The sequence below is a fragment of the Hakea prostrata genome, chromosome 4, assembly GCF_041222555.1.
Source record: "Hakea prostrata isolate BN-2017 chromosome 4, UWA_Hpros_2, whole genome shotgun sequence".
Lineage (NCBI taxonomy): Eukaryota > Viridiplantae > Streptophyta > Magnoliopsida > Proteales > Proteaceae > Hakea > Hakea prostrata.
Window position 1 is genome coordinate 15,303,383 of NC_142603.1, and position 27,910 is coordinate 15,331,292.

The 27,910-nt window shown below is 37.5% G+C and overlaps 1 protein-coding gene across 1 annotated transcript; it reads right to left on the bottom strand.

The window, feature by feature from the left end:
- Positions 1-331: 331 nt before the first annotated feature.
- Positions 332-23,208, bottom strand: LOC149018130 (kinesin-like protein KIN-4C). The gene is made up of 28 exons (XM_089152451.1): positions 23,025-23,208; positions 22,644-22,857; positions 22,282-22,428; positions 22,041-22,193; positions 21,708-21,961; positions 20,300-20,481; positions 20,071-20,195; positions 19,315-19,351; positions 19,021-19,112; positions 18,817-18,933; positions 18,617-18,730; positions 17,957-18,043; positions 17,670-17,868; positions 17,369-17,469; positions 14,206-14,304; positions 14,011-14,124; positions 13,819-13,935; positions 13,656-13,736; positions 10,224-10,295; positions 9,985-10,078; positions 9,868-9,899; positions 9,599-9,684; positions 5,164-5,235; positions 4,841-5,068; positions 4,309-4,453; positions 2,282-2,374; positions 1,499-2,098; positions 332-1,057 (listed from the first exon to the last, which is right to left on the bottom strand). The coding sequence occupies exons 2-28, from the start codon at positions 22,797-22,799 to the stop codon at positions 737-739; spliced, it is 3,918 nt and encodes a 1,305-aa protein (XP_089008577.1). The 5' UTR covers positions 22,800-22,857; positions 23,025-23,208; the 3' UTR covers positions 332-736.
- Positions 23,209-27,910: the final 4,702 nt, after the last annotated feature.

Genomic DNA, 27,910 nt, shown 5'->3' on the forward strand with positions numbered 1-27,910 from the left:
TCAATTTTGAGGTCTATGTGCTTTTTAAACATAAAGTGGAGTGTCAATGCTCTAAGGCCTCCATTTTTGAGTGCCAGTGCAACTTTCTCTAAATTCAATGAAGAACTCCGGAAAAAAAAGAGTAAATAAATAGGAAAAACCAATTAGTTTTGAACAGGGTAGGTATTGGAGGATAATCCACCCCTAATGATACACTTAAAAATTCAGTGCTGAGAAATGATGGTCAATCACATCCATCCCAAGACAATTTGTTGCTTATTTCTCAACTGGTGCATAAGCCCCACTTACAAACTTCAAGCTGGTGTATGAACTTGTTCGTCCATCATCTGCTAATATCCAGTACTGATGACCAACACTACATTAATATTTCCCTTCTCTTTTCTGGTTTTCATTTTTCCTGCGGTTTTTCCTCCACGCCACAGGAAAATTTTTTCCTTGCTGGCTAACATTTTTCTCAACGCCACTCCAAAAGTAGTCATGCCCACGACACAGTAGAAATTCTAAACAAGAAAAAGCATCTGAGTAACAGAACAATCAATGCCACCTTTCAATTTCTAAACAGATACATGATCAAGAGGATTGACAGACACTGATCAATCCTCACTGGATACACATTTTAAATCCCACAATCACTTCCCCTGAATCCACCAAAAAATCTTGGTGACATGTCAGGATGTTAGAAGTAAATGATCTTAGAATTATGGATCTTAATATTATAACAAATGCCTAATGTCAGTTAGATTCCATGGTTTTCCTTAACTTCTGAGTCCCTTGCCTGTTGAGGACTTCTTGGTGCAACCATTCCTACATCCTTGTTAGCGATGGGTTCATGTGTCTCGTTGGAATTTCTCTCTCTCAAGAAATTATTATTTGTCATTGCTGGCTTCATTGCACGTGGTAACTTTAAAGGAACTTCTAGCTCCACCATACTGCTCTCAGGCTTTGATGAGGTTTCATTGCCCTGTGGTAGGCTGGAAGGTGGAAGCTCAGGAACAAGCTGGATGACTGATTTTCGCCATTTTTTTCTTCGGTCAGGCTTTGGTGCATTTGACTTGGCCTGCATGTGATCAAGAGAAGCACAAAGAACTTAAGGTGCATCCAAACAATCAGAAACAGAAGTCCATTATTTTTGTTGCAAGTTCTGAATAGAATATAATGACACGGAAATCTGTATATAAAACATTAAAAAAAAAACTCATGGTTGTAAATACAAAAGATTTGTGTTCCAAAATAAGTTGCCTTTCATGAATCTTTAGTCATCTATGCATTGATAGAATTTCTTTTGTGCAAATTCTTCTCTCTTTTCTGGCTAAAAACTCTCACAACAATATGGCCATGAGTCTCCGTTGTTAAGAATTTCATTGAAATCATTGGGCTGTATTTGTGTTCGGTACCAATCTGGTTTCTGACACAAGTTTTTTTTGACTTGGGGTGAGGGGATGAAGTTTCCTGATTGCATGGACAAAAATATAAAAATTTTAAAGATAAAAGTACATACCAATGTGTTTCCAATGTCAGAAAGAGCTTTCCTCTGAATCCCATGATCTTCCTTTACCTCAACTGGGTTCAGAGATAATGCACTCTGAAGAAGCATTGCCCCATGAGATGCAAGAACATTAGTCCTCCCAATTTCACTAGCGGCAGCACTGTTGGTGCCATCTTCAGCCCTTTCTAATAGAGGTTGATCATCCACTTCTCTGTTCATTACACCAGCCTCTCTATTTGAGCACTTAGTTGGCTTACACCCACAAGACTCCCCACATGTGCTACTAGCAGCCCGGCATTCACATTTTGAAGTTTTGCACAATGAGCCTCTTGAACAGGAGCAACATATATCTGAGGCAGGATTCACAATTTTACAGCTTATTTCCCCACTTGAGGATTCTGGGCTCAATTTTTCTGGAATTTGGACATCTACAGGATGGGATGCTACTAATGGACAAGCTCTAGATGCCCTCCTTTTAACTGGTCTTTTTACAGACTTTACCCACTCATCATCAACGGCCTCAGTTTCAGAGCCTTCCGACTCAGACAGGTCCATGTCCTCCAATAATTCGTTGACTCTGTTGTTGCTGAAGATAATTGAGTTCCGGGGGCCCTTGTGCAAAGCAAAATGATAAGAGTGCTTAGTTTATGGATCCCAGTGACCAAACTCGTGATGAGAGCAAGACTTACAGTATGCCTTTTGCTATTATAGATGGATAACTTGATGCATGATATCTGATATAAGAGAACATTCTTATAAATGACACACATTACTCTAGTAAAATGAGAAATATACCTGGCGCAAGTCGTACACACGTCCATTCCTAGTGCTCAGGTTTTGGGCCCCAAAGTTCATTAAATTCTCCATGGTGTTCTTTGAAGTAAATTTCTGCTCGAGATTGTTGCAGTGCAAACCAAAATACTGGTCAGCTTAATGTGTGATTTATGGAGTACAGTGGAAAAGAAAACATGAACTACATTTGAGCAAAAAACTCAATACAATCGCAAAAAATTCAGAACATTCCTTGGGGAGGTAGGGAGTGAGGGCAGGGGGCAGTGGGGAAGGGGGCACAAGGGAAGGAAGGATTCGATCCCATTACCTCAGAACAACCACCCAAAGCCCTTAGTGGCAGCAATGCTAGCAACTTAAAAGATGAAATATTAATCTATCATGGATACGATATTTGATAATGATGAAAAAATGTATGTACAACAGGTATGAAAGAACAATCATAAAGAAAATTCAAGGTTTCCTTGAACATACAAAGAATATTTTTACACTTATATTTCATTTAAGACACTTAATATATACTGCTTTCATTACTCAATCTACAGTAATCTGACAATCAGCCTGGAATGGCAGATTGAACCTTTAGACTCATCACCCATTCAGTAAAACGGGTTACTTTCAAATTCAGCAATAATTTATAACTCACAATAGGATTAAGTTTATTGTTAACAAGAATACTAACATTAGACTTGTTACTTCAACTACTGAATTTATTAATGGATTAATTAAAAATTAGCCTAACTACATGCCAATGATTTTGGTGCTGGTGAAGTGACACCTTTATGATGCTAAATGTTGCAGGTGTAGGGATCCGTACAGGCATACACCTGTGGCTATTTTTCAGGCAACATAACTGCATCACATCCAGTCATCCACAGACTCAGCAGCAGTGGGATCCTTACGCGCCAGGTAAGACATTTTCTAATGCATTAACACATTAAGCCACTATTGCACAGATTAAGCTCGGTAAAGAAGACTGGCCATTATTTTTAAAGCACATCTTCCAACTTTAAATCTTTTGGTTTACTAGGTGACCTCTAAGCAGGTACTCCAAACTTCCAGAACATTGGCTAATATTAAACCTCCTGATAGATCCAGATATCTGGCCATAAATCAACAAAAAACAACACTAGCATTCAATCTATAGTATACAGATTTGGACTGTTCTAAAAACATTTGTTACTTTTAACAAGCTATAACTCATACTATAATGCAAAGTTGATTAGCAACTTATTCATACAATTAGAAAGAAGCTTCCTAAATTTTACTCAAGGATGCTTATAATAAGTAAACTGTCAAATCAGGCCTTAGTAACAAAACATCGAAGACTGCTAGAGCGCATGCTATATTATTTCATCCAATGCAATAACCAAAGTAAGTCACCATGATTTCACATTTTCGATTTGGAATTTCAAACCATGGTTGTGTCACTTCTATGTAGCTATACTCTGTTCTTTTTGTGTGTTTGTGTCTGTGTGTATCTTTTTTTATTTTATTTTTAAAGGGGGGATTGTTGTAGTGGAAAGAAATCAGATTTTAAAATCTGGGATTTGTTCAGATTTTGTAACCATAGCAGTCAAGTCATCGCCTAGGTGCTCCATAGCTTTTCCGCCATGGTGTTTTCTCTTCCTACAATTCCTAGGCTCATTTAGACATCTTGCCAGCTGTGCTTGTTACTATAGAAAACACCAAGTCAAAGATAGACAAAGAAATGGGCTAGCAAATATTAGCAACCAAACGAATATACCTGAAACCAGAATACAGCACAACACAATCAGAAGCTCATCCAAGGAGGGAACTAACAGATATAAATTGAGTTCATATACGCAGGCATAAACATGGAGGAGAATGTTTGAGGGGAATGACAGATTGAAAATAAATCGTTTTTATATTTCTGTTGCAGAAAAATAATGCCCTGGTTCTTTCTTTCATAATATATCTTTTACAGCTATCAGCATTAAAAGAAAATTTGTTACTCTTGATGCATATAGAAAAGCATACAAGAAAAATCTATGACAATAAAGTGCACTGACCTGCATTTCCTGTTGACGAAGAAGTTCTGCATTTTGTGCTTCCATCTGTTTGACCAGGCTAGAAAGTTTGACAACCTTCTCCTTGAGCTCCCGTATGACAGTATCCTTCTCTTTGCAGCCCACTTCTTTGTCTCGCAAAAGGCACCTAATAAAGTCATCAAGGGCACAGAGTTAGGCACAAAGGACTCAAAAAAATTATAAGATTTCTATTAGATAATGATCCTTAATCCACCCTTTCTCTTTGTTTTATTAGGTTCTAAGAAATTCAGGGACAATGATTATAGTATTATTCCAGATGCCATTGAGAGATCCTAAAGTCAAAAATAGAGAGAATGAAAAAAAAATGCATACCTCTGACTAACAGAGTAGTAATTAACTGATGACCAAATAACAACAGGATTCACTAATAAAATTTCTAGAAAGTTGCAGACAGGATGTTACAGAAATAAAGTAACTGTGAATAAAATTCCCCTGCAGTTGCACATCAAAAGTTAATTGTTTCCAAACTGATGTGTTTATAAGTACACAGTACCTTGATGAGGATGCTAAGTTGAACAGATAATTCATCACGTTTTTTGCATCAGCAACAGACCGTACTTGATTCCAACGGCTCCTATTGTTGAAGGCACGTTCATGTTCCTCTACTTCCGAGAGTTGTGACGCCATAGACACAAGGGTGCTTGATGATGTAGCCAACATATTTTCAAGCGCAAAAATCCTTGAATTTCTTGCACCAGGAGACATCATTTGGAGGCAATCACTGCAATGGATCATTCTTTAATGTCTCTGTAGCTATATGAATGCCATACATATAAATGACCAAGCACACCATCACACACAAACAAAATAGCTCACCTTGCATTTTTCTGTTTAACCATTTCACTTTCTTCCTTCAACCTTGACACTTCATTTGCCATGGCAGCCCTCCTGATAACATAATGAAGACAAAGTAAACATTTATAGCCCGCAAAAGTCTATAATTATTAAACTAGATATGCATAAAATTATGTAAAGATGAAGCACCACCAAGCCCTGTCAGAGAACTGAACAGACAATCTCTTTTGGTGGATAAGCACAGAGATTGGTCCCTTTTGCACTTGGATCATACTTAAGCTCTGGAGAAAAGGAGACTGCTCTAGTTTTCTTTTTAGTTTTAAATGGGTTAAAGGGGATCCTTCATTGCAGAACCTTTGATTAGAGAGCAGCCTTGAATATAACCTCAACTATAGATCATCTCATTACAAAGGGGCAGTATGTTTGCCTATTGTTTCTTTCTTTCTTTCTTTATTTTTTTCCTTTTTCTTTCTTTTATTCCTTTTTTTTTTGTGCCGCGGGGGGGGGGGGGGGATTTGCCATGGCAAAAATCATAATGATCTGAGGCTTTGCCCCTTTTTAGCTAACAGATTTTTAAATGAAATTGACAGGTCATTGAATGTGAACATCTCAGTTAGCCTATGCTTTTTCAATGGTTGAGAACCGTCCAAGTCAGAACCAAGAAAAGGGAAACCAAATCAGGAAGCAGTCATAGGAGCCAACAGAGAGAAAGAAAATTTAGAGTTTTGTAGTACTAGGGAACCTGTTGATAACATTACCCTAAAGGCTAAAACCAAGATATCATAGTGGGCACTGAGGCATGATTTCAGGGACTCTAAAGCTTCTCATGAAATCATGTTTTTCTTTTTAATAATTCTACTGGTCAGAGAATAGATAACTAAGGCACTGCATCCACCAAAATATTTTCTTACCAGAAAAGGAAAAATAAGGGCAGTGTGGAAGCTTCTGGTTGATTTTTCTTTGGAAAAGGAGACTTATTATAACATCTATTGACATCTACGCAACGTCACTAATAAACAATGTGAAAAAACATGTACGAACTACCAAGAGAAACATCATCTTTGGTTCCCAAAGGATTCAACATTGAAAATGCAAAAGGAAACAAGCATGTGCATTATAAAAGTATCAACATTTGACCATACTAACAACACATGAAAATCTGACTTCCAGCCAAAGATCACTTTTGTGTTGCTTCCAATCCACACCCCCACCTTATGTCTTTTTCTCTTCTCTATATTGCCACAAATAAGCTGTTGAGTTAAAGTGATGCTTGGATGTCCTTGCTATCCTGCTTATCCATGCAAGGCACCACAAGGTTCACATTTGTAGTAATGTTTATGCTGACTGCTGAGAGCTATGAAATGAAGAACCGAGATGTCAGATAATGTCTGCTGAGTAAAAATTTACAGGGATATATATGTTTCACTTTTTTGAATCTTATATATGCATTTTTATGCATATTGCTGTATGTTCAATATTTATAAATTTTAGTTAATTCCTTTTATAGAGGTCATAGTTGTCCAAATTCTATCTTGGGTCCTAAGCGACACCATGCCTTATTGACACTTTGGGACTTTATGGTGATGCTTATTGCTTTGATTTTCAACCAATATTTGTATAGTATATCATATATTTTTATTATTATATCTTGATTTCACATATTTGGTCAATAACAGCATAATTATTTCACATTGCATTGATATGGAATCTAAGTGGCATATAAGTATAATTATGTAAAATTGTCATTGCCAAAAAATAATTATGTAAAATATGTGATGCGACATATAATTGTTATGGTGTTAGGGCATCTGGTCTTCAACATACTTTTCACTTAGTTTGTCTACTCCTTTGGGCGACCCACTCCTGTTCTAGGCGAACCAGTCATCCTTTTGTTTGTATCCGAGGCTTTAAGAGCCAGCAGCTCGTGTTGTAATCCAATTCTGCTTTGAGAGATTCTTTTTCTTCGTAATATTTTGTCATTGCCAATCAAATAAAATCATATTGACGTAAGAGAAACCTTCAAGTAAAGAAGCCAAAATGCTGTTCACGAGATCAGTGTTACAGTCCCTTATTTTGTATTGGTGTGATTGCTACTAGAAGATCATGTGGGGTCCGATAACCGATCATATATAGACTTTCTAGAAATTTTGTTTATACGCGGAGGTTTAGAAGTTTATATTTTGTTTCCATTTTAAGAATTATTCTCGGTGACATTTGGTAGTTGTCTGATAACAAAGCATCTGGACTCTAGTTCCAGATCTAGAAAGCAGGCTTAGCCTTTATTTAAAAGTTTTTTTTCTTTTCCCTGGTTTATATTTTTAGTTTGTTTCCCTTTCCTGAAAGTTTTAATTCTCTTCCATGTAAGGTATGCATAGTTTATGAGACCCGCATCCCTAAAGCAACCCCTCTCTCCCATTTTACCATCAATGGCTTCTGGTCCCCCCCCCCCCCCCAATCTCACACAAGTTTGAGATTCCCTTCCCCCTCTACTTGACTCCCCTCATGACCTCACCATTTGGCTCCCCTCCCACTCCAAATCATTTTCCACCGCCTCAGCTTGGAACTTGATCCCTCACCCTCCCCCCTAGTTCATTGGCCACCCTTGGTCTAGTTTAAAGGTCACATTCCCCGCCACTCTCTCACCCTTTGGAGAGCTCTCAACCTTGCCCTTCCCACCCAATCATTCCTCATTAGCTGCCGTATCCCAATTAGCCCAAACGGCACCCTTTGTTGGAATGGTTCAAAGGACCTCGACTACCTCTTCTTCACCTGTCTCCTCTCCCGTTCCCTTTGGGAGAAAGCCCTTGCCTCCAGTTGGCCCCATTCAAGGCACTCTCTGGGTTTTGTTCTAGATTGGTCTTGGATTTTGAGAAAATTCGCAGGTTCCTCCATTTGTGATCGGATTGGTAAGCTAGTTTTTAGTGTCACTATCCACCATCTATGGTGGGAGCACAATCTTAGACGATGGACCTCCAAATCCCGTTCCCTAGACATGTTATGGAAAACCATCTGTTTCGATGTTTCTACAAGAATTATTTCTACTCCCCATCCCCCGGTTGCTGATTCCCCAAGGAACAAACTCATTGTTGCCTCCTGGAGTCTTAGTTCTCCTATTCAGCCTCCTGCTTGAAGGCTGCTCTCTCTTGTATTTGTCTTGTTTGCCTTTAATATATTTATTTATTCATCAAAAAGAAAAAAGGTATGCATAGTTTCCTGGCAAACAATTTAGAAAATTAATAAAATTGCTTTTGTGCATTGAGTATTCACCTTGTCAAATTGAGCAATAACGAAGGTCGGTGAGGGATGACTGGTGAGAGCCAGACCCAAATCCCCAACCCCTTTTCTCTTTTATCTTATCTTCAAAGTCTCTTCGCATTTGTTCTCATAAGTGCGGATATATTCCATGACAAATACAAGTTGTATGATAATTCTCGAAGGCTTGATTTGAGACAATCCAAAAACCACAATAGAGACTAATGATGCAATCGCATTCTATTCTGGTGTTTACCTTCTAATTCTGATCTCTTTCTACCACTGATTGCATTCTGCACTAGTAACGATCCTAGAGTAGAGTAATGTTTAGCTGAACCCTTCTACATTACACATACTGCATGCCTAGGGTGTCTAGGCAACACCTAGCACCTTGTCAATTCTGCACCCCTTGGCCCTTCAACGCCTTGTGTTGCCTAGAGGCCCTAGCCACCTTGACAACTATCATAGAGACGTGTATTTTAGGGATTCTCCAACCACAAAGTCAAGAAAAAATACAATGCCCAATAAATACAAAATGCAAGGGTTTCCTATTCAGTCTTCAGACAATGTTTATGATCATATCATTTTCAATCTCTCAAATGCAAACAGTTGCAAAGCCATCCATAAGGCCAAGTACAAGGTCTCAATAACACAACTTTGTAGAGCATTATTGTAAAAGCTTAGAAGATTTCTATGTTCAACAGAAGGCTTAGTTAATTCAGGCAGAAAACTATTCCTGCTACTTGGTGGAAATGAAATAAACGAGCATGCATTCTATTGTTAAGAACACAACATACGATGAAGAAAAAAATGTGAAGCTGCTGATTGATTACATTTTTGCACTCACAATGCAAGCACTTCCTTTCCAACAAACTATGGCCAGCTCCACATGGTGGGTCAAGCGCAATCCATCATATGAGAAAGTGGCAAATCTTGATAGGTTCTTCGTAATGTTTGGTGCCTAGATTAAATGAAAACTACAAATTTCCATGGCCATACCTTCTAAAAGTTTTTTGATATAGGACTGCTGATAACTACTAAGAATTTCATGTAGAGTTCCGGGCAATAGGTTAACCAATCAAAGAAAAGACATTTGAGTTAAAAGTAATCCTTTAAAACTGTTCAAAAGTTACAAATAGAAGAGAAAATAATTCGCATAGCTATAGAAAGCAAACCGGGAAGATTTGATAAACTGAGAACTTACGCTTCCTTTTGACGCTCATATTCTGAACGAACTTCGTGTACATGTACTGTTATTTCAATCTCATGTTCAATTGCCTGCATTAATGCCTTCTCATTCATACATCATACATGTTAGTCAGACGAGTATAGTAGAGTACATTCATTGAAATCTAGGTCTGCATCAATCCAACCATAAACCCAAGCTCGAAATATAACCACCAACAGGCAACCAAATAATGGACACTCAGGAACATAGAAATGTCAAATACACTCTTAATTCAGAAGTTGTACCTGAATTCCAGGACCATTCTTATTTCCAACACCTAGAAGAAAATCATGAACTCAGAGATTTAAAATCACAAAAGAACAATTGAACAACTATTGCAAAGAAAACTAACAACAAATTACCAAATGTTTCACGTGAAGCAGCTTTTCTAGTTTCCAGTAGCTCTTTAAGTCGCTTTGTAGCCATAGCAGCTTCTTCGGTCTTCCTTTGCAAAACCTAACATGAAAAAGTACAAAGCAAATTTACACAATAATACATTGCCTGTGAAAACTTAGCATTTCCGTTGACCTCCCTTCCTTTATTTTTTGCTCCCCCACCCCCACCCCTTTCCCCTACTAACTAGCAAGAACATGAGCATTACCATCTTTTGCCTCTGATTCAAAGACAATAGTTTGTGCATCTCATACTCATTCCTTCTCCCCTCTTTCTTGAGCTGCCAATGAGGGAAACTCAATGAGACTCCTTAACAAGAGAGATTATTGGGAACAAATTATAGGAATATAGAATTGATGGAGGAAGACATAACTTTCTAGTTAAAAATATATTTAATACTTGTGTGATAGAAAAAACTAGTTAGTTACAAAGATGATCGTATGGTAAACTTCTTTATTCAAAAAACTGTCAGTGGACTTAAAGACATAAAACGAATATAGGAACAAAACTTCTTCTTTTTTTGGTTGATTAAATAATTCATTACCAAAGAGAATAAAGGAAAATACAAGAGCACAAGGGACAAGCCCAAGCAAAGCAAGAAAAAGGCCTCAACTAACAAGCAACCTAAGAGGCATTGAGCCTAGCAACTACCTAAGAGCAACAATTAAAGCAAACTAGTTACACAAGCAAAAGTGGCCCAAAGCCCAACTAAGAAGCAACCTAAGAGACATTGAGCCAAGCAACTATTTAAGGACAACAATAATAGCAAACTAGTTACACAGCACAAGTGGTCCATAGCCATACAATTAGACTAGAAAACAACCATGGAAGTGGACCAAAGGGGCCCCAACTAAACCGACACAGTCTCCCGATTGATCAGAGCTATAAGAAGCCTTCCTAGTAACAAAGCACATGGACCTACACAGCAGCACCACAGACGCAAGGGAATGTAGCATCACAAGTTTGAGAAAAAGAACAAAGAGAAGTATTTAGACTACAAACTAATTGGAGAGTTCAAAAACAATAGACCTCATGGCTTTCCCCCAGAGCCAGAGAAGCCATCAATGGCTAGAACCCACGACAGACTAAATCGAACCCCAGAAACAAGAAGGGAAGAGAGGGAGAAACAAAGGGAGAAGAAGAATCTGAATTTGAGTTCAAACTTGATACGGAGAGATCAACAACTGTGGCTCTCAAGCTTGCCCCCCAACACTAGAGAGGCCAAAGAGGAAAGAACCCTCAACGATGTGAAGCCGAGCTAAAAAACAAAAAGGGGGGATAGGAGGAGAAATATAGAGCAGATATGAGTTCGTATTTGAGTATGAACCCGATTTGGAGAGAACAGCAACAATACCCCTCAAGACTTCCCCCAGTGTCAAAGGAGCCATCGAGACTGGAACCCTCAACAAACACAGATGAACCCAGAAATGGACCCAATCACTCTCAATTTTCTTTTTTTCTTCTTTTGGGACAGAGGACAGAGGCTGCAAGAGGAAGAGAAGAATAGACAAGAGGGAAGTGGAGAGAGTGAGTTTGGATCTCAATCTTGCTCGACCACTCCACCAAAGAACAGAAGGAGAGGAAATAAAAGAGGAGAATCAAAGGGAAGAACTAGTTCATCCAACCTCAGGAGAGAACAGAGAGAGGAGGAGAAGCAAAGGGAAGAGAGCTGATCTCAAATCTGAGATCATGCTCGACCTAACCTCTGCAAAACAAGCAAAAGGGAGAAGCTACAAATCGGAAAAGAAGCCCGCTCTCCTCGTAGGAACAAAACTTGAATGTGTTAAATATCTCATCTTGATTCAGAAGCTATCTTGCCTAAGTGTACAGTGGCTGAAGACTGGGTATGTTGACCACAGCTCATTCCTAATGCAAAAAAGCTGGGCCAAACACATGGGAAATAATATTTTTCAGGCAGAGGATGAACTCCAAATACTTTTTCCTGAACCCACCCAAAATTAGACTTAAAAGAAAGAAGAAAAAAAAAACAACAAACAAAAATGCAGGGCAAGGATTTTAATGTTCAAAGTACAAAATAAAGCACAAGTGAGCTTCTTCCCGAGATGATGAACCATGTGAAGAAGAATAAGAACCATCAATTTATGAGAAAAGATATTTAATTTCCATAACAAGGAGAATAACGGCATCAAGGAGAATATAAACGCAGAATAGAAAATGAATTCTCAATGAAGGTAGTAAACGAAAGGCAGAAACATGTGACTTGTACTCTTGATTACGGGATACACAAGAATAATTATAAATACTTAAAAATAAAATATCGAATAGAAAAGAAGAAGGAAAATAAACCCAAAGTTACTGGAACTCAAACAGTTTCATTAAGAGAGATGAATGTTGATCCTGTCAAGCCCAACGAAACAAATATTAGCAAGGCCTATAAAGCATTTTATATATGAGAATTATTTAGATCTAACAGTAGCTTCATCTGTATTGATGGATTTGAGCTCAACTCAAACTTTAAGCCATCAGTAGAAGTATCTCTAACCAAACTCTATAATCGGAAGATCTGTGTTAATTAAGAAAAGTGATCAGGGTCTTATCTGAACATGTACTCAGCACCTTTGAACAGAAAACTCTCAGTTCTAACATGTCTAATAGCCTTTGAGAAATCAACAGCTTTGTCCTATCTACCTAACTATTTTGGCCACTTCAAGAGTAAGGCTTATCCAATTTGCCTTATTGGACTTCAGATTACAACACACACATTAGCTGTTAATTCATTATATTGTTCTGAAACCAAGCAATATATTTCTCTGTCCATCATTAGAGTTAAAACCATATCTTTGAGATCATTTGGACCATTTTTTTGGAATTCTTGTTTTTATCTTGGTTTTTGTTTACATGTTAGAGGATATGAACACCATGATATTTCTTCAGGTTATTTGTAGATTTTTAAGTCTTCTTTTCTTATTAGACTTCCAGCTATAGAACAATTTTATGGATTGTTATTAGGGACTTGAGCTTCATTGTCAAGCAGAATGTGTGCTGATGCTTGAGTGGAGATAATGCAGCATCACTTGATTGGTTGGACCAGCATGCGAGACTGGAAGCCCAAACCCAACAGTAACCAGTCCAAGACCTTTTGGTCCAAGAAGGTTGGAATTAGCTAATTTAGTTTTTATTTTCAGTCTTTTAATTGTTTTAGTTTTCCAACGTAGGAGTAAATTAGGGTTAAACTTTGAGTTGTACTTTGTTTTTAAGTTTCATATTTCAACTAGGATTTGTTTTTACCTTTAAATACATGCTTGTAACATTCAGTCCTGATAAGAGTGAATTGAGATAGAAACTAAATGTTATTTGAGAACAGATTATGGATTTTCTACCCCGTTTCCTAGTTTATTCCCCTTCATCCTATTCTTTTAGTTCTCCTTCTATCACAGCCCACTATAGCAGCCTATTTCTAAGGTATGCACTAGGATTGTATGTTTCTATGTGTTTTAGTTTTAGTTATTTAAGAATTTGCCACCCACCAGATAATAGAAGGTAAAGCCAAGAGTGTGGGACACAAGAAGATTTGGCAGTTCAGATGTGCCAAAAGGAAACCCAAATACATCTGCAAGGTTCATGGCATTCATTTGAAATATATGAATGAATATTAAAAGATGAGAAATCCTTAAAATACCTGAAGAACTTCCTTTTCTCGTGCTGCCCTCCATGACCTAAACTGCTCAGACTCCTGCTTGATCTTATGCTGCAATTGAACCTGAATAATGCATATTGGGATTCAGATAATGTAATAGTTATTTCCTCCACTAGCACAAACATCACATGACCAAAAAAAACACCTTTTGGGACTTTATTCTCTGAATTTCCTCCTGTAACCGTTTAGCAGCTTCATCACTTTTTTGTTTTTGTCTCAAAAGTTGAGATTGTGCATCTTGCTTTTTCTTCAACTCTGAGACCTGCATTGAATTAAAAAATTCAGTTCTAGTACATGTGAAGTAAGCTAGAAAGAACACCCAAGTAGGGGGACTAACCTGAACTTCAAGGACATTTAATTTTTGGAGATATTCTCCCTTTAGCTTTTGAGCACCATCATCAGAAGCAGAAGAAATGCTTGCAAGATTAGACCGTAACTCCTCAATCTCTTTCTGTCAAACAGAAGACAATATTAGAAAAACCAAAATCCTAAGAGTACTACATAAACAACAACAATCATCAGAATAAATCACCATCATGGCTCTCTTCTCTTGCTCCAACTCCTGAACTTTCTTCTCAAAATGATTCTTGAGAACTGATGTATCAACCGTCGCAAACTGCTTCATTTCAGCCTTCAAAAAATAAAAAATAAAAAATTAACATGCCATAATGAGGGGAGAATTACTAAACAATGTAAGCACCAAAGAGCAAGAAAGGAACCAAAAAGGATTAGATTCAACAGCCTTCCAGAGGACAGATTTGTAAAGGAGTGCACAAAATTGTATATTTCTCTTCATGCATATGGTGTTAGTTTCTCAGAGTTGCATCATTTGATGGTTATGACTACTTTAAGGCCCCGCTCCAGTTACAATCTATGTAAAGGCATTAAAATCCACCAAGGTTGTCAAGGCATCGCCTAGGTGTCCTGGTCCTTCTTTGGGCCAAGGCGTCCAGGTGTCAGCTTGCTTGGGGTTGCTTTGGATTTGTTTGCCCCCTCAGATGGCTTGTCACTTTGGCACCTTGACAACTACGAAATCTACTCAATTATTTAAGCTCAGACAGTACCAACTACCAAAATAGCCAATTAAACTGAAGCAGATATTTCCATGTTGATAAGCTTAACACATCTAATACAGTTATGAGATTCAGTGGAAATAGTAGCAAAGTTGTTAATATAAAACTTTCATGCCACCACAGCTCCAAAGATTCCGAGTTAGCTCAGTGGCTTTGTTTCCTTCTGATAAGAAAGGCCTTGCTTCTAAGTTGAAGCAACTTGCTTGGTCAGTTACTTTCTTTTCCAATGGTGGTGTCAAACAAAATTTGCATCTGTAAGCATTTTCTGTAGCGCCAGAAGGCAGTAATATAGAAATGGATATCTATCTACATCGATAGTAATTCTATTGTGTTTAGTATAATAGATCATGTACAAACTACAACACCCCAGTTTCTAGTTAACTGTGGGGTGAAGCAAACACAAGGATCCTGAAGATGATAGGCGCTTCCACTCATACAAACAAAAAAATTGATGCAGCCAGATCAAGCGAGTCAGATCCATGGAGCATAATTAGACTCAATTCAATTTCCCAAAGAATTGTATGGGTCATGAGTTGAGTGTTTTCGTGTCTTTTTTATAATGGGTCAATATAAGCAAAACCGCACAAGTATGATGGGATTGAGTCCCAAAGAAGATTACTTGTTGTGAGCCTTAGGACAACCATAGCGTTATTGCAACCTATGAGTAATGGTTTAGAAGTTGGAAACAGCATTTCCTGCAAAACAGGGATTAAGGTCGTGTACATTTTGCCAACCCCTTCCACACCCCCTACCCCCTCCAAAAGAAAAGGTTTGAAGTATCAGGAAACCTCTGCACTAGGATTCTCTATTTTTCTGTTTAGGCAGACAGGATAAGTATTGAGTTATCATCAGGGTATTTCCTACTTCACAAGAGAACTGTTGAAACTGGTCTAGAAACTCCAGAAGCTCTAGAAGGTTCCAACTTTCAGGTTACTCGATTCTCAAGTCTAAAATTTAGAAGATGCTGAAGTTTAACCATTATGGAGTATAGAAAGACCAACTAGTTCGCAAATAGGTGAACTAAACTAGGCAATACAGTTGTAATATTGTTGAATAAACACTCAGTTGTGGAGCTACAAAGCAGCAATTTTGTGGTGCTTGTGTGGGAAATTCCACGGACAGCCTTGTATATATAGAATCTTGTTTGCAACTGAATTACTAATTTTTGTCCATGTTTTCTGCTGTGGATTCAATATTAAAGGTCAGATCTTCACTCAATCTATTATCTGCTAATGGTACCAGCGCGTACTTCATTTTTATTTGTTTTTCAACAACCAGCAATTTAATATTTTTCTCTCAATTGTGTTCTATAAAGCCTGAAACCTTCTCCATTATCTCTATCTAACCTTCATGGATTGAATCCCTGGATGCAATTCAAACCCAGAATTTATACCCATCTGTGTTCTGGCCACAGGTTAGCTTCAGTCCAATTGCACCACTCTGCATACAAGAGAATTTCCCCAGATTCTGTACATTGGTTCACCCTCAAACGAATGACTCAACCCCTGTTACAAACTATTATAAACCCTATCTTGTGAGTAATTGAATTTCATGCATTCAAGAACTATTCTGTTCGAGGTCACATTCTATTCTAAAGTCACTTATTTTCTCATGGCTATGACCTAAAAGTTTGTCGTCATTATCCAGTAGGCATAAACCAAGAATCCATCAAGCACGGCTCTCCTCTGCTGAAGATTATGTATGAGAATAAGTTGAGTGGAAATAAAAAAACAAAAAAAGAAAATGAAATTGAATAAGTAATTGCCTTGCTCAAAAGTCAGTTGATGAAATTTCAAAAATTTTAGCAGCGAGAGATCTCTGTGGGACAGTGTGGTCATTGCATGTGCACAGAAGCATCAACAGGCCAAGCAGGGTGAGGCAGTCACCCCCCAGGTACCTTGACATGGACCAATCACCCGGTGAACAAGACTCTCGCATTTTTGGGGACACAAGGATGGAGGGAGGGTGGGTCAGACATATGCAGCTTTACATTTGTTTCCAGAGAGGCTGAAGATAAAGTCAGGTTGTCAAGAAACGAGCGAGTAAGTCCCTCCTAGAGAACAACCTATTATCTTTTAGAAAGAGAGACAGAAAGCAACAGCACAACTTACCTCAACTTGTACAAGAGGATATAGCATTTTATTTGTCTAATGTTCTAGTGGGGTAGAACCCCCAGAATATTAGTTTTCAAGGGGAAAGAAAACGGAAAAAATTACCGTTATATTAACATGGAAAAAAAGTAATACTGAGTATCAACCAAATACATATATTACATAAATAAAGTGATACAAAATAAAAAGAATAGAATTGCAGAGAGATTAGTTGATCATAAAATTTATAGATATTCCCAACACACGCACAACATTTTCTTCTTGGCAGGGGGTGCAAACAGCAAAAGAAAAAATATATTCGATACTATGGTCGAAAACTGCATCTACAACAGTGCATTTACAACATTTTAAACTCACAGAAATTTCAGTGTGAAGTAAACACTACATTCAGTACAAACCAATCAAGTTAACAAATTATTACAATTTTGAAGTATGTCCAGATGCAAAAATCTTTTCTAGATGGAAACTAAATTCATTTTTATTGAGCATCAAGAAAGCAGTGATAGTCTACCTCCTTTTGTTGAAGCCGTTTGTCAAGTTCCCTCAGTTCCTTATCTAATTTATCTTGAAGAGAAGAGTGTTCCATTTCCTTTTCAGCCTCCTCAATCTCACCTATATAATTAAAACCAAGACCACTTACATCTTATTCAAAATCTATGATGTGAACAACAGAAAACCTTCCAATTGTTTAACTACAAACGTGTAAAAAGAATAAAAGCAAACTGGCATCTCCTAGCAATCTCCTACAATCCATGCAACCAAAAGACACCAAGGCATAAAGAAAACTACAGGATGTAATAGCAGGAGCTTACCAGAAAAGCTGGTGGCATTGTCATCACAAACAGATGGTAAATCAGTGAGATAAGGGCTTTTTGAATGTAGCACATCATCCTCCAAATCAAGGGAATTCATAAATCTGTTATGACTAGATTTATTCAAGCTCTGCAACCGCATAAGTTCTCCTTCCAACTCTTGAATTTTTGACACATATGTCTTTACTAAATCAAACTCCTGCAAAAGAAAGTCAGAAAATTTGCCAATAAAAAAATCAACAGTTTAATTGTTTCAATTAAAGAGCAGGCTCAGAGTTCAGACAAACCTGATTTCCAGCAACGGAGTCAATGTTTTCCCAGGGTTTCCCATCGCGAGTTGATTCAATTCTAAGGATCAGTTTATCTTTTTCAACCTAGTATCAATTTACGTAAAATTAGCATCACAACTGAATCAACAAAAGTAAGCATGTATAAACATAAACAATTTTTAATCTGTTATGGATATCATAGAATGCTAAAAACAGAAACAGAGATGCCATCATGGTCTATAAACACAGTAATTCTTCACTGTTCATTCCATTGGAGAAAAGGAATCAACTTTTCTTTTTCTGTGCACTCATGGTATGTAAACACAGTAGTCCCTCACAGTTCAGACAATTGGAGAAAAGGAATCAACTTTTCTCTTCTGTAGACAAATCTAATATTTAAGGGTGTATAACTAGTGCATGAGGGATCCATCAGTGCAGGTCTGGGAAGGGTCATAATGTTGCACAGCCTTACCTGTCACAAAGAGTCTGTTTCTAGACTTAAACCCATGACCACTTTGCCGCAGTGGAGTAGCCTTAGGCTTGCACCAAGGCCCATCTTCATACTTAATTGTCATTTCATATTCTTTCTATAAAGAGAATAGTGAATTATGGAAGCACCAATTTCTTGTTTCAAGAAGCTTAAGAAACAATCCAGATGCTGAAGTAAAACAGACGAACCTGAGCATCAATAGCACGCTGTGCCAGATGGTCACAAGTGACTCGGCGTTCTTGAAGCTCTCTATGTAACTCTGCATTGCTTGCTTCAAGTAGTGAAATTTTGTGCCTAAGAATCTGAGGAATTGAAAAATATTGATTTCATAGGTATGATTGACATAAAGAGGACAATCCCTTCAACAATTAGTGTAAGGATTTTATACCTGAAGTTCCTCAAAAGGTGTGCCACCTTCACCACGGAAATAAAGAAGCTCTGCTTGCAACTGTTCAATTTGGCTGCGCATTCTTTGCATCTGAGCTGCCGCTGGGTCACGGTTTATCTTCATAAACAAAAGCAGTTAAGACTCATTACTCACTAGAAAAGGGAGCAACTTGGGGGCATTTGTACATTAAAAAATACAACTCACAATGGCCTTGTTCTGGATATTCCGAGCTCGATTGGCATATTTCAAAGTATTTAATGTTTCTTCAGCATTGGTGTCCGCAGGACTCACACAAGCTACACTCAAAGTGCATGAAAATGATTATTTAATTCCAAACTTCTCCCTTGTAAACCCCCCCCCAGTTGCCATTCCCCCTTCTAGGGTTTTGCTAATGGTTATTTTATTCACCCAAAAATTGAAAACAAATTATTAACAATTGGTAACAAATTCTAATTAATGATGCCGGTATAAAAAAAATTAACTTAAAAAACAACTAACCAATCATGACTGTTTTGCTGTTTCCACCCAGAGAATCCTGTGAATCAAAGCTATCAATCAATATCAAGACCATACCATTTACAACTGCAGTAAACTCAGAGTACCATTTATATGCCTCCACATTCCACATTAGAGTTTTAATTCATACATTGCTGCAACAATTGGTGAATCAATTGCAAACCAATTCAATACATCAATTCTAGTTCTTACAAGTAACTGAATCTCAGGTTCCAGCAAATAGAGAAAAACATAAATTTAACACACCAAGTATCAATTTTTAAAATTCTTTACTTACTTCCAATTATTCACCAAACATGTGTAAATTATGAATATGCAAAGATGTATCAGCAAAACAGTTCTACAGACTTCATCTCAGAGAGACAGAGAGGACTGATATAATGATAAATTCCTAATTTTTAGCGATAGAGCAAGGACTGATATAAATTTCAAATTTTTAGAATGCAGATGGAATTCCAAGAAGCACTTGTCCTAATCAGAACTAATGTGAGTGATGGGAAGCACTTTTTATAAGACTGATGGAAATGGAAGCACCTGTTACAAATGAAAATTATCTGTGTCTATACCTAGGTGTCGTAACTTCACTACAAGGAGCAACAGCAAGTTACATCTTTCTAAAGATAATCAAAAGATAGAATTATTTTCAAGGTAAGGACTAAACACAACAGCCTGAACCAGCCAGTAGTGTCAACCAAACAATATATATAAATACATATACGCATAGATTGGTTCCCATGCCTGCAACAATCTGGTTAACTTGCTATCACGGTATGGAACATGTCCTCCCTCCTTTCTCTTCTTTTCATCTCCCAGCGCACTTATTACATTGCCAAGAGCCAGTAAACCTTTGTTAATATGAATTCCTGAGTTCCAAATATAAAAATTTATATATCAGTGACACTATTTAGCAGAGTAGAAATACATAGTGAAATTTTAAATTACTCCAATTCATCCATTTAATTAATACCTTCTTTCAGACGCAGCCCATCTGCTCCTGTTCTTTTTGCACGTTCAGAACCAGCAAGGTCCACTAAATGAAGCTTTGCACATAAGATATCATCACTGTCATCATCTTCACCTACTAATTTACTACTGCATCGGGTGTTTCTCTTTTGTTCCATGCATATTGTAAATATAGCATGTGAACGGCTACAACCACATGGAAAGCAAACAAAGCAGTTTAATCTACAAACCAACATCCATAACATATAGAAAAACAAATATGGGTAGAATTAACAGTAATGTACCAAGAATACTCCCCTAAGTTGATATTAAATCACCAAACAACATAATATATGCATGACCTTGCAAATAATCATAAAAAGATCATCTCACAATGTGCTCGATAATTTTATTGATTTTTTGACTTCATAACAGCTTTTCCTCTGCAAATGTTTCCTTTATGTTTCTTGGATCTGGGGATAAGGTAATATTTCTAGAACCTCATAAACAGTTTTTTTTTTTTGGGTGGGTAAGAAATGGTCTGTCTATTACCACAAGACTGGCACAGGATTCCCAAATCACAGATATCAGATAGCCATGGAAAAGAAGACGACCAAGCTCTCTGACCGGAGGCTGACCTGGGCAACAAGGTTTGACTCTCTTGGAATATGATAGAATCTGCTCCACCCAAATCATCACTAACCACCCAAATGTCTTCATCAATCTGGTTGCTCTCCAAGGGAATAGCAGTAGACGGGATCTGAATGCACTGAATCAGCACAGGGTAATCACTCTCCACTTCTAGAGGGCTGAAGTTTTTTTTTTCTTTTTCTTTTTCTTCAAAACAGGGGACTAAGGCAGCCAAAAATGCGCAACATTCCAGTTGTAATATGGAACCTCATAAACAGTTAGGTGCATTACAAAACTAACACAGAATAGCCCTTTTTATTTTATTTCCTCTTTTTTCTTTTATGGTTTAGTGCTGAACTCAAAACATTGAACCAACTCATCTTCAAAAAGCACTATTTGCTCAAGGGACCAACAAACTAAGCTAACCCCAAGGGTTGGGCTCATTGCAACACCGTAAGGTTATAGTGCATGAAGGCACCAGTTATTGACACAACAGTAACAAGTCATCCTTATCCCTATTAGATGCAGTTGGCTACTGGATCCTTGCCCCCCAGTCAGCTCTATTTTAGGTCATACAATACAAGAATAACAAGCTTATAGGCACCTAGTTTGCTTTATTTTTGTACCAAAAAACTAGTAATTCATAAAAGACATCAATTTAAATAAAAATATGATAATTGCAGATTGAGATAAAGATTATAATTGAAAAGAAAACGAATAGTAGAATAGTTAACAAGAAAACAAAATAGTAGTATAAGTGAAATGTCTAGACTATGACTTAGTACTACGTACAAAACACCAACCTTGATTGGCTGTTCATATTTGTACTCCCTGTAGCACGAGACAAAGAACCTCGTGACAGATATGATGCCATCTCTTCCTTTGTTCTCACTTCTGCTTCAATAACACCAGCAAGTGTAATCCCTCCATTTCCAGTCTCTCTAATTTGAATGGGAAGTCTTGCGGGAACAGCATGCTTTACTAGAGCAGCCCCTTCACTCTTTGAATAAGACAACGAATTTGGATCAAGCAAATCAAAAACTTCTTCTTTGAATATCTGCAGACCAAAAATATTACAATTATCTGGACGTACTATGGCAACTTCCAACCTAAATAGGAACTGGACATAATCTAACCTCAATAAATGAAACCCTAATTAAAAATTCCACAGTTTCTTTCATTTCTTCAACCCTCGAGAATATAGTTTCCATTACTCTTGGTATAATTCCACTACTTGCTGCTTCCCCTGAGTAATTTGTCCCCATTGTGTACGTCTTGCCCGAACCAGTCTGCATCAACAAGAAAGGAAAAAAAATCAACTGACTAGTAAAAAAGAATGAAAACGATGAGAAAGAATGTATAATAACAATATTTCACCTGCCCATATGCAAGAACAGTGGCATTGTAGCCATGGAAGAACGCATCCACCAATGGAGTAACACATTCACTAAAAATTGCAGAAGAAGGAGAGGCGGTACTTCCATACACGTTATCAAATGTAAATGTATGGGATCCAATTTGCACCTAAGGGTAGAAATCACCAAAGAAACGTTGGGAATGTTAACATTCTGATCAGCAAACTCAACATATTTTGTCACCCCTCAACTTTAAGACATTTTCTTCTTTTTTATTTTATTTTTTTAATACAAAACAAAATGGGGACTATAATGACTCATAAAATACATTACAAGCTCCATAATCAAACCTAAAAATCAATTGCCTAATGAAGAAAAACTAACCTGCGGTTCTCCTGATACAACCGCAATGCAATCTGTACATCCAACCATAAGCTCAGTTGTAATAAGAGGTCTGATATGAACAGCAACTCTGATACACTGCGAGTCTTTGTCGTGTGAGTTTCCACCTGACACTGTCTTCCCCTCTGCATTCTCCATCTCGAGCTCCTGTTTACCGTCCGAAGTACCGATGGACGGATCAAAAATCCCAATTTGACTATAGAAAAAACAGATCAACCTTATAAGAGGTGGAAAGTAACCGATAACCAGAAGATATTGAAAAAATGGTAAATACTAAGAACAATGAAATCTTGGTCGGATGATTGAAGAAATAAGATGCACATATTATACGGGAAGCAAAAGATGATAAATATCTGAAATTACCTGAGAAATGATATCGAATAAATAAATCGAACAAACAAAGAAATTGCAGAGGGACCTTCACAGAGAAAGTGAAGAACAGCAGGAATAGAAGAGAGGTGAAGGGCTTGTCGCGGTCTCAGGTCTTGAGGAGATGACGCCAGCCACAGATGAGGAACTAAATTTAATTCGTATGAACAAAAAAAAGGCGCTCGAGTCCGGATTCAAAATAAATGACACGTTTGGTCGTTTTACTCCTTATACTCGCGCGTGTGAATGCCAAACGCCCTTAATCCATTCTAAAATTTTGAAATGTCGAAGTTTTTACCAAAAATAAAATTTTGAAATATCAATATATCAAATACGTCTATTCTACACTGGGACTGTCCAAGTTCCGGGCCATAGTTTTTTTTCTTTTTCTTTTTTCAGAGAAAAATAGCAATGTCACCAGTGGAAATGTTACAAGTTACAAAAATTGACCACCGAATTACAAAAATTTTAAAGACAAGTGTTGGATGATGATCAAACTTTCGAAAACTCAGCTGAAAAACCCGACCCAGATAAGGAGTTAGCCACCTTGTTATCACTTCTAGGAACAAATCTAAAATTGATTTAATCAAAGGATCAGGCAGCTTACAAATATCTCAAATTATGGCATCTATCTCCACGAATGGATCAACAACACCTTCGTAGTCCTAATCCACAATGAGATTACAAAAATTTTCTTTAGAGGCCTAGATAAAACCAATTCTTATTGTTGCAGCTTCAATAAACAAGATAGAATTACACTCATCAACTGGAATAAGCATAAACAAGACTCCTTTGATGATTACAAATTAAGGACAACTTCATTATCACCCTTGATAAAATTAGAAATCTAAGTTGCATCACAATTTAGATGGAGAATTATATTAGGCTCTCTAGAACAAGTCTAGAGGCATCAAGACTTGATTGTACAAGATAAGGGGTAGGGATTGCCACCGAACATGACTCAAATAGAACTTTCTAGCACCTACCACTAAAAAATCAGCAAACACGTTACCAGTTCTACTAATATAACAAAAATAAGTTGCCTAAAAATAAGCCTTCAGACTTATTACATTACTCACAATACCTGCACTTGCCCAATATAAGAGAAAGTTCAAATAAACAACAATGTGAGAAAGGTTAAGATAAAGAGCTAATAAAAGAGAGTCGCTAATAGCCTTGCACTCTAGTGCTAAAGAAGAAAAATCCCAAACAAGCTACTGAACGAGCTATCACAAAGGTGCCACTGGGATCCCAAATGATACATCCACGCCTTCCTGATTTTGAAGTTGCATCGCAATGAATCCTGAAGCAACGTTCCAACTCAGTAGGGCATGGGTTGTAAACTCCATCCCCATCCCTTCGAACTTCCTACACTTGAGAAGAATCACATATATTAGTGTCTTGAAATGAATAGCCTAGTCAATCTAAACATAGAGCTATGTGAAGAAGGTAAAATGCCATAAAAACTGTAATCGTTTCTATCATTCCGTGGTCCATCCAATGCACCCCATATAGAGTGAATCCATTCCATTTGATTGGAATTGCTGAATTTAGAAGAGACGAAATCCACCCAATCTTGAATAGTTTTCCCAGTGAATTCCCTAGTATCAATCCCCTAAATAGAGGTTTTCCAGCAAGATGATGTTGTTCATAGTGATAATATATGCAAAACAGATTAATGCATATAAAACATATAGGGGAAAGCACATTGTTCCTAAGAAAGAGGTTTTTATTAGTAGCCAATCCATCTTGGATTGATCTCCAAATCATATCTTTAATTTCGGGGAGATTTTTTATGTTATAGATTAAAGGGGAGGGTGAATGAGAAGGTCTCGGAATCCCAGAAGAAGACTGAATGTAATAGGTTGATTTAACCGAAATGTTTGGATCCCAGATTTCGAGCCCTTCCAAAACCATTAATCCCTTATATGCTGGGACAGAATTGAAAGAGTTAAAATGTCTAGCCTCTCATGGGGGGAAGACCAGTCTATCAACAAAGATAAGTTCCATGTCTTGGATTGCCTGTTCACTACTTCATAAGCATATTGAGGGCCAATTAGAGAATTTTAGTAAGCAAGGTGTGTATACCCAAGTATCTGGGGATCTAAATAGATATAAGTATCCCTTCCATTACCCACTCTCCTATGGAGCCCCAGTTTTAAGACATTTCTGCCAGCCATGATACTCCTCCAACCCCATGAAGTATCCCTGAGCATTGAGGCCATAAGAAAAGATGATTAAGGAAAGTACTTGGCCTTAGTAGTTATTGCACAAAGAGAGGAAGGGTGAGAGAGAAGTCTCCATCCCTATCGAGCCAGTAGGGCTAAGTTGAATTAGTGTAGATTTCTAAATCCAAGATGGGGCCCCATTCTTCTTGAGAATAAAAAGGTTATCTCATTTTACCCAATTAATTTTGGGGTTGTTAATTACCAAAAACATTGAATTTATGGGTTAGTTTGGAACCTAAATCTTTTGAGATAAAAAAAATTTGATATTGCATAACTTGGAAGAGTTGTGGCACAACCTTGATTAAAACCTCTTTACCTGCAAGGGAGAGCAGTTTTTTCCCCCCCTAACCCGCCAGCTTTCTCTCAAGCCTATCTGAGAGGTATGAAAATATTTTTGTTTTTTACCTACCTATGGATGATGGTAATCCTAAATAGGTGCCATGAGATGTTACCTCTGGAATATTGAGAAGTTGCGCTGTGTAATTTTGAGCTAGTTTGAGGACACCCTAACAAAAAAGAACTAAGGATTTAGAATGATTAATATGTTGCCTGGATGCTTCAATGTCTTTTTGGAGAATCTGGCCAATGATAATGGTATTTTTGGCTTTAGTTGGGGAGAAAAACATACAATCATTGACAAATAATAGATGATTTATCTCAGAGGCATTCATGGAAATTTTAAGCATAGGGAATTTTGAAATTCTCACACTAGAGGATAGTCTTCTAGATAGGATATCATGACAAAGAATGAAGATATACGAGCTAAGAGACATCCGTGGTGAAGGCCTCCCTACAAAATAATCTTTCCATAAAGCTGCCCATTAATCTTGATTTGGTACTCTACTGTGGATAAATCCCATTGGATCCATCTGGGATCAAATCCTAGTGTGGAAAGGGAATCGCTAATGAAACTTCACTCCATTTTCTCAAATGCCTTGCATAGATTCAACTTTAGAGTCATAATTGGATTCCTAAAACTGATCTTGATAAAGGCTGCTATCCATTCGCTACGTATGTTCCCTCTAAGGTATCAGCTCTTATCATCTCTTCATCTAAGACTTGGAATATGCAACTCATCAATCAATGTGGCCGCCGGATATTGCATGTAAAATAAGTCAAATTCCTCTTCCCCCTTATAATGTTGATGATCGATATGTGTGGAGATATACAACTTCCGGACTATTCACTGTTAAGTCTGCTTACAAGTTGTATCGGCAGCTTACTGGTGCTCAAGGTAATATACTTCCAGTCTTTAATTGGGATATCTCATGGCAACTCCCTTTACAACCACAAGTACCCGTTTCACCTGGAAGGCACTACATCACAAGTTACTTACAACAGACGTTACTACTACAATGAGGTTGTTGAGTGTCAAAGGTATGTTTGTTATATGGCAAAAAATGCTAGTTCAGCTCAACATATTTTTATTCAATGCCCATACACAAATACTTTATGGCACCAACTTGAACTACATGTATTTGAACAACAACTCCCACTAGCTATACAGATACATAAGCTCCTCCAACAATTTCATCATTCGCCTACCAACCAGTTGGAAATTCTCAAATTGCTTCTAGCTCTAGGAGATTTGGAATATATATATATATATATATATAGGTGCACTTTCATCAATCCCTCAAGCAATATCGATTATTTGATTGAGATGGATAACCACGCTTCAACATACCTCTCACTCAAGGTCTGCATTGAGAACAACAAGGCTTCTATTAAATGGGAATCACCATCAATTAAATTTGTTTCAATGTGGATGGCTCATCCTTTGCAGCACGTAATGTAGCAGGATATGGTGGGGTGGTAAGGAATGCACTAAGTCAATTTCTATTTGCCTTTGGACAAGGTTGTGGTTAGCAAGATTCACTTACAGCAGAAGCTTTAGCAGTCAAATTAGCATTACAATGGAGTTTTCAACTCTCATTCCATTGATCACAGTTGGAAAGTGATAACCAGACATTGATTAACATGATCAAAGGTTCCACGACAATCCCTTGGAAGCTCTTTCACATCATTAATGATATCAAACTATTGGCTACATCCTTCTCCTCCATCAAGTTTGATCACGTACTCTGAGAGGCTAATCTGATGGTTGATTGCTTAGCTAAGGAAGCACCCCTCTTCCAAGATACTTTTGTACATTATGCTTCTCCTTCAAATCTTTATTTGGTTTCTCCTTTTAGATTCCATAGGTTGTAATGTTCGTAGGGGCTTTTCTTTCCTGGAATAAACTATGCTTTTATACCACACAAAAAAAAAAAAAAAAAAAACCACACATATATCTCTGACGATACCCAAAGTTCACTCAAATTAGAACCATTTATCGATGAGATACTGGTTCCTCAACTAGGTGTATAAGACGGCTTGCTTAATATATATTTATGTTTAAAAAAATAAAAATAAAAATCGATGATACTGGTCCACAAGAACGGTCAAAGGTCAAAAGTCAGTATTTATTGATTGACCATCCGCTGATTCCTCTCCTCTTCACGTCAACAAGGCGAGACTTCATTTCCTTCCACTCTTGTTCATTTCAATAATGCAGAAGAAGAAGAAGAAGAAAGAAGAAGGAATCAGAAACAAAATTGAAACCGGCTTGCCCATACATGCGACGCTTTCTCTACCTCTCCCTGCTCAATT

Bases quoted from the DNA above. Each gene is read 5' to 3' on its own strand.
- LOC149018130 (XM_089152451.1), bottom strand. From the start codon at position 22,799: ATGGAGAATGCAGAGGGGAAGACAGTGTCAGGTGGAAACTCACACGAC. The intron at 13,936-14,010 runs GTTAGTCCCCCT...AATTCAATGCAG, and splicing joins TAAATGTCCTTGAAGTTCAG to GTCTCAGAGTTGAAGAAAAA. The intron at 10,079-10,223 runs GTAATGCTCATG...TTTTCATGTTAG, and splicing joins TGAATCAGAGGCAAAAGATG to GTTTTGCAAAGGAAGACCGA.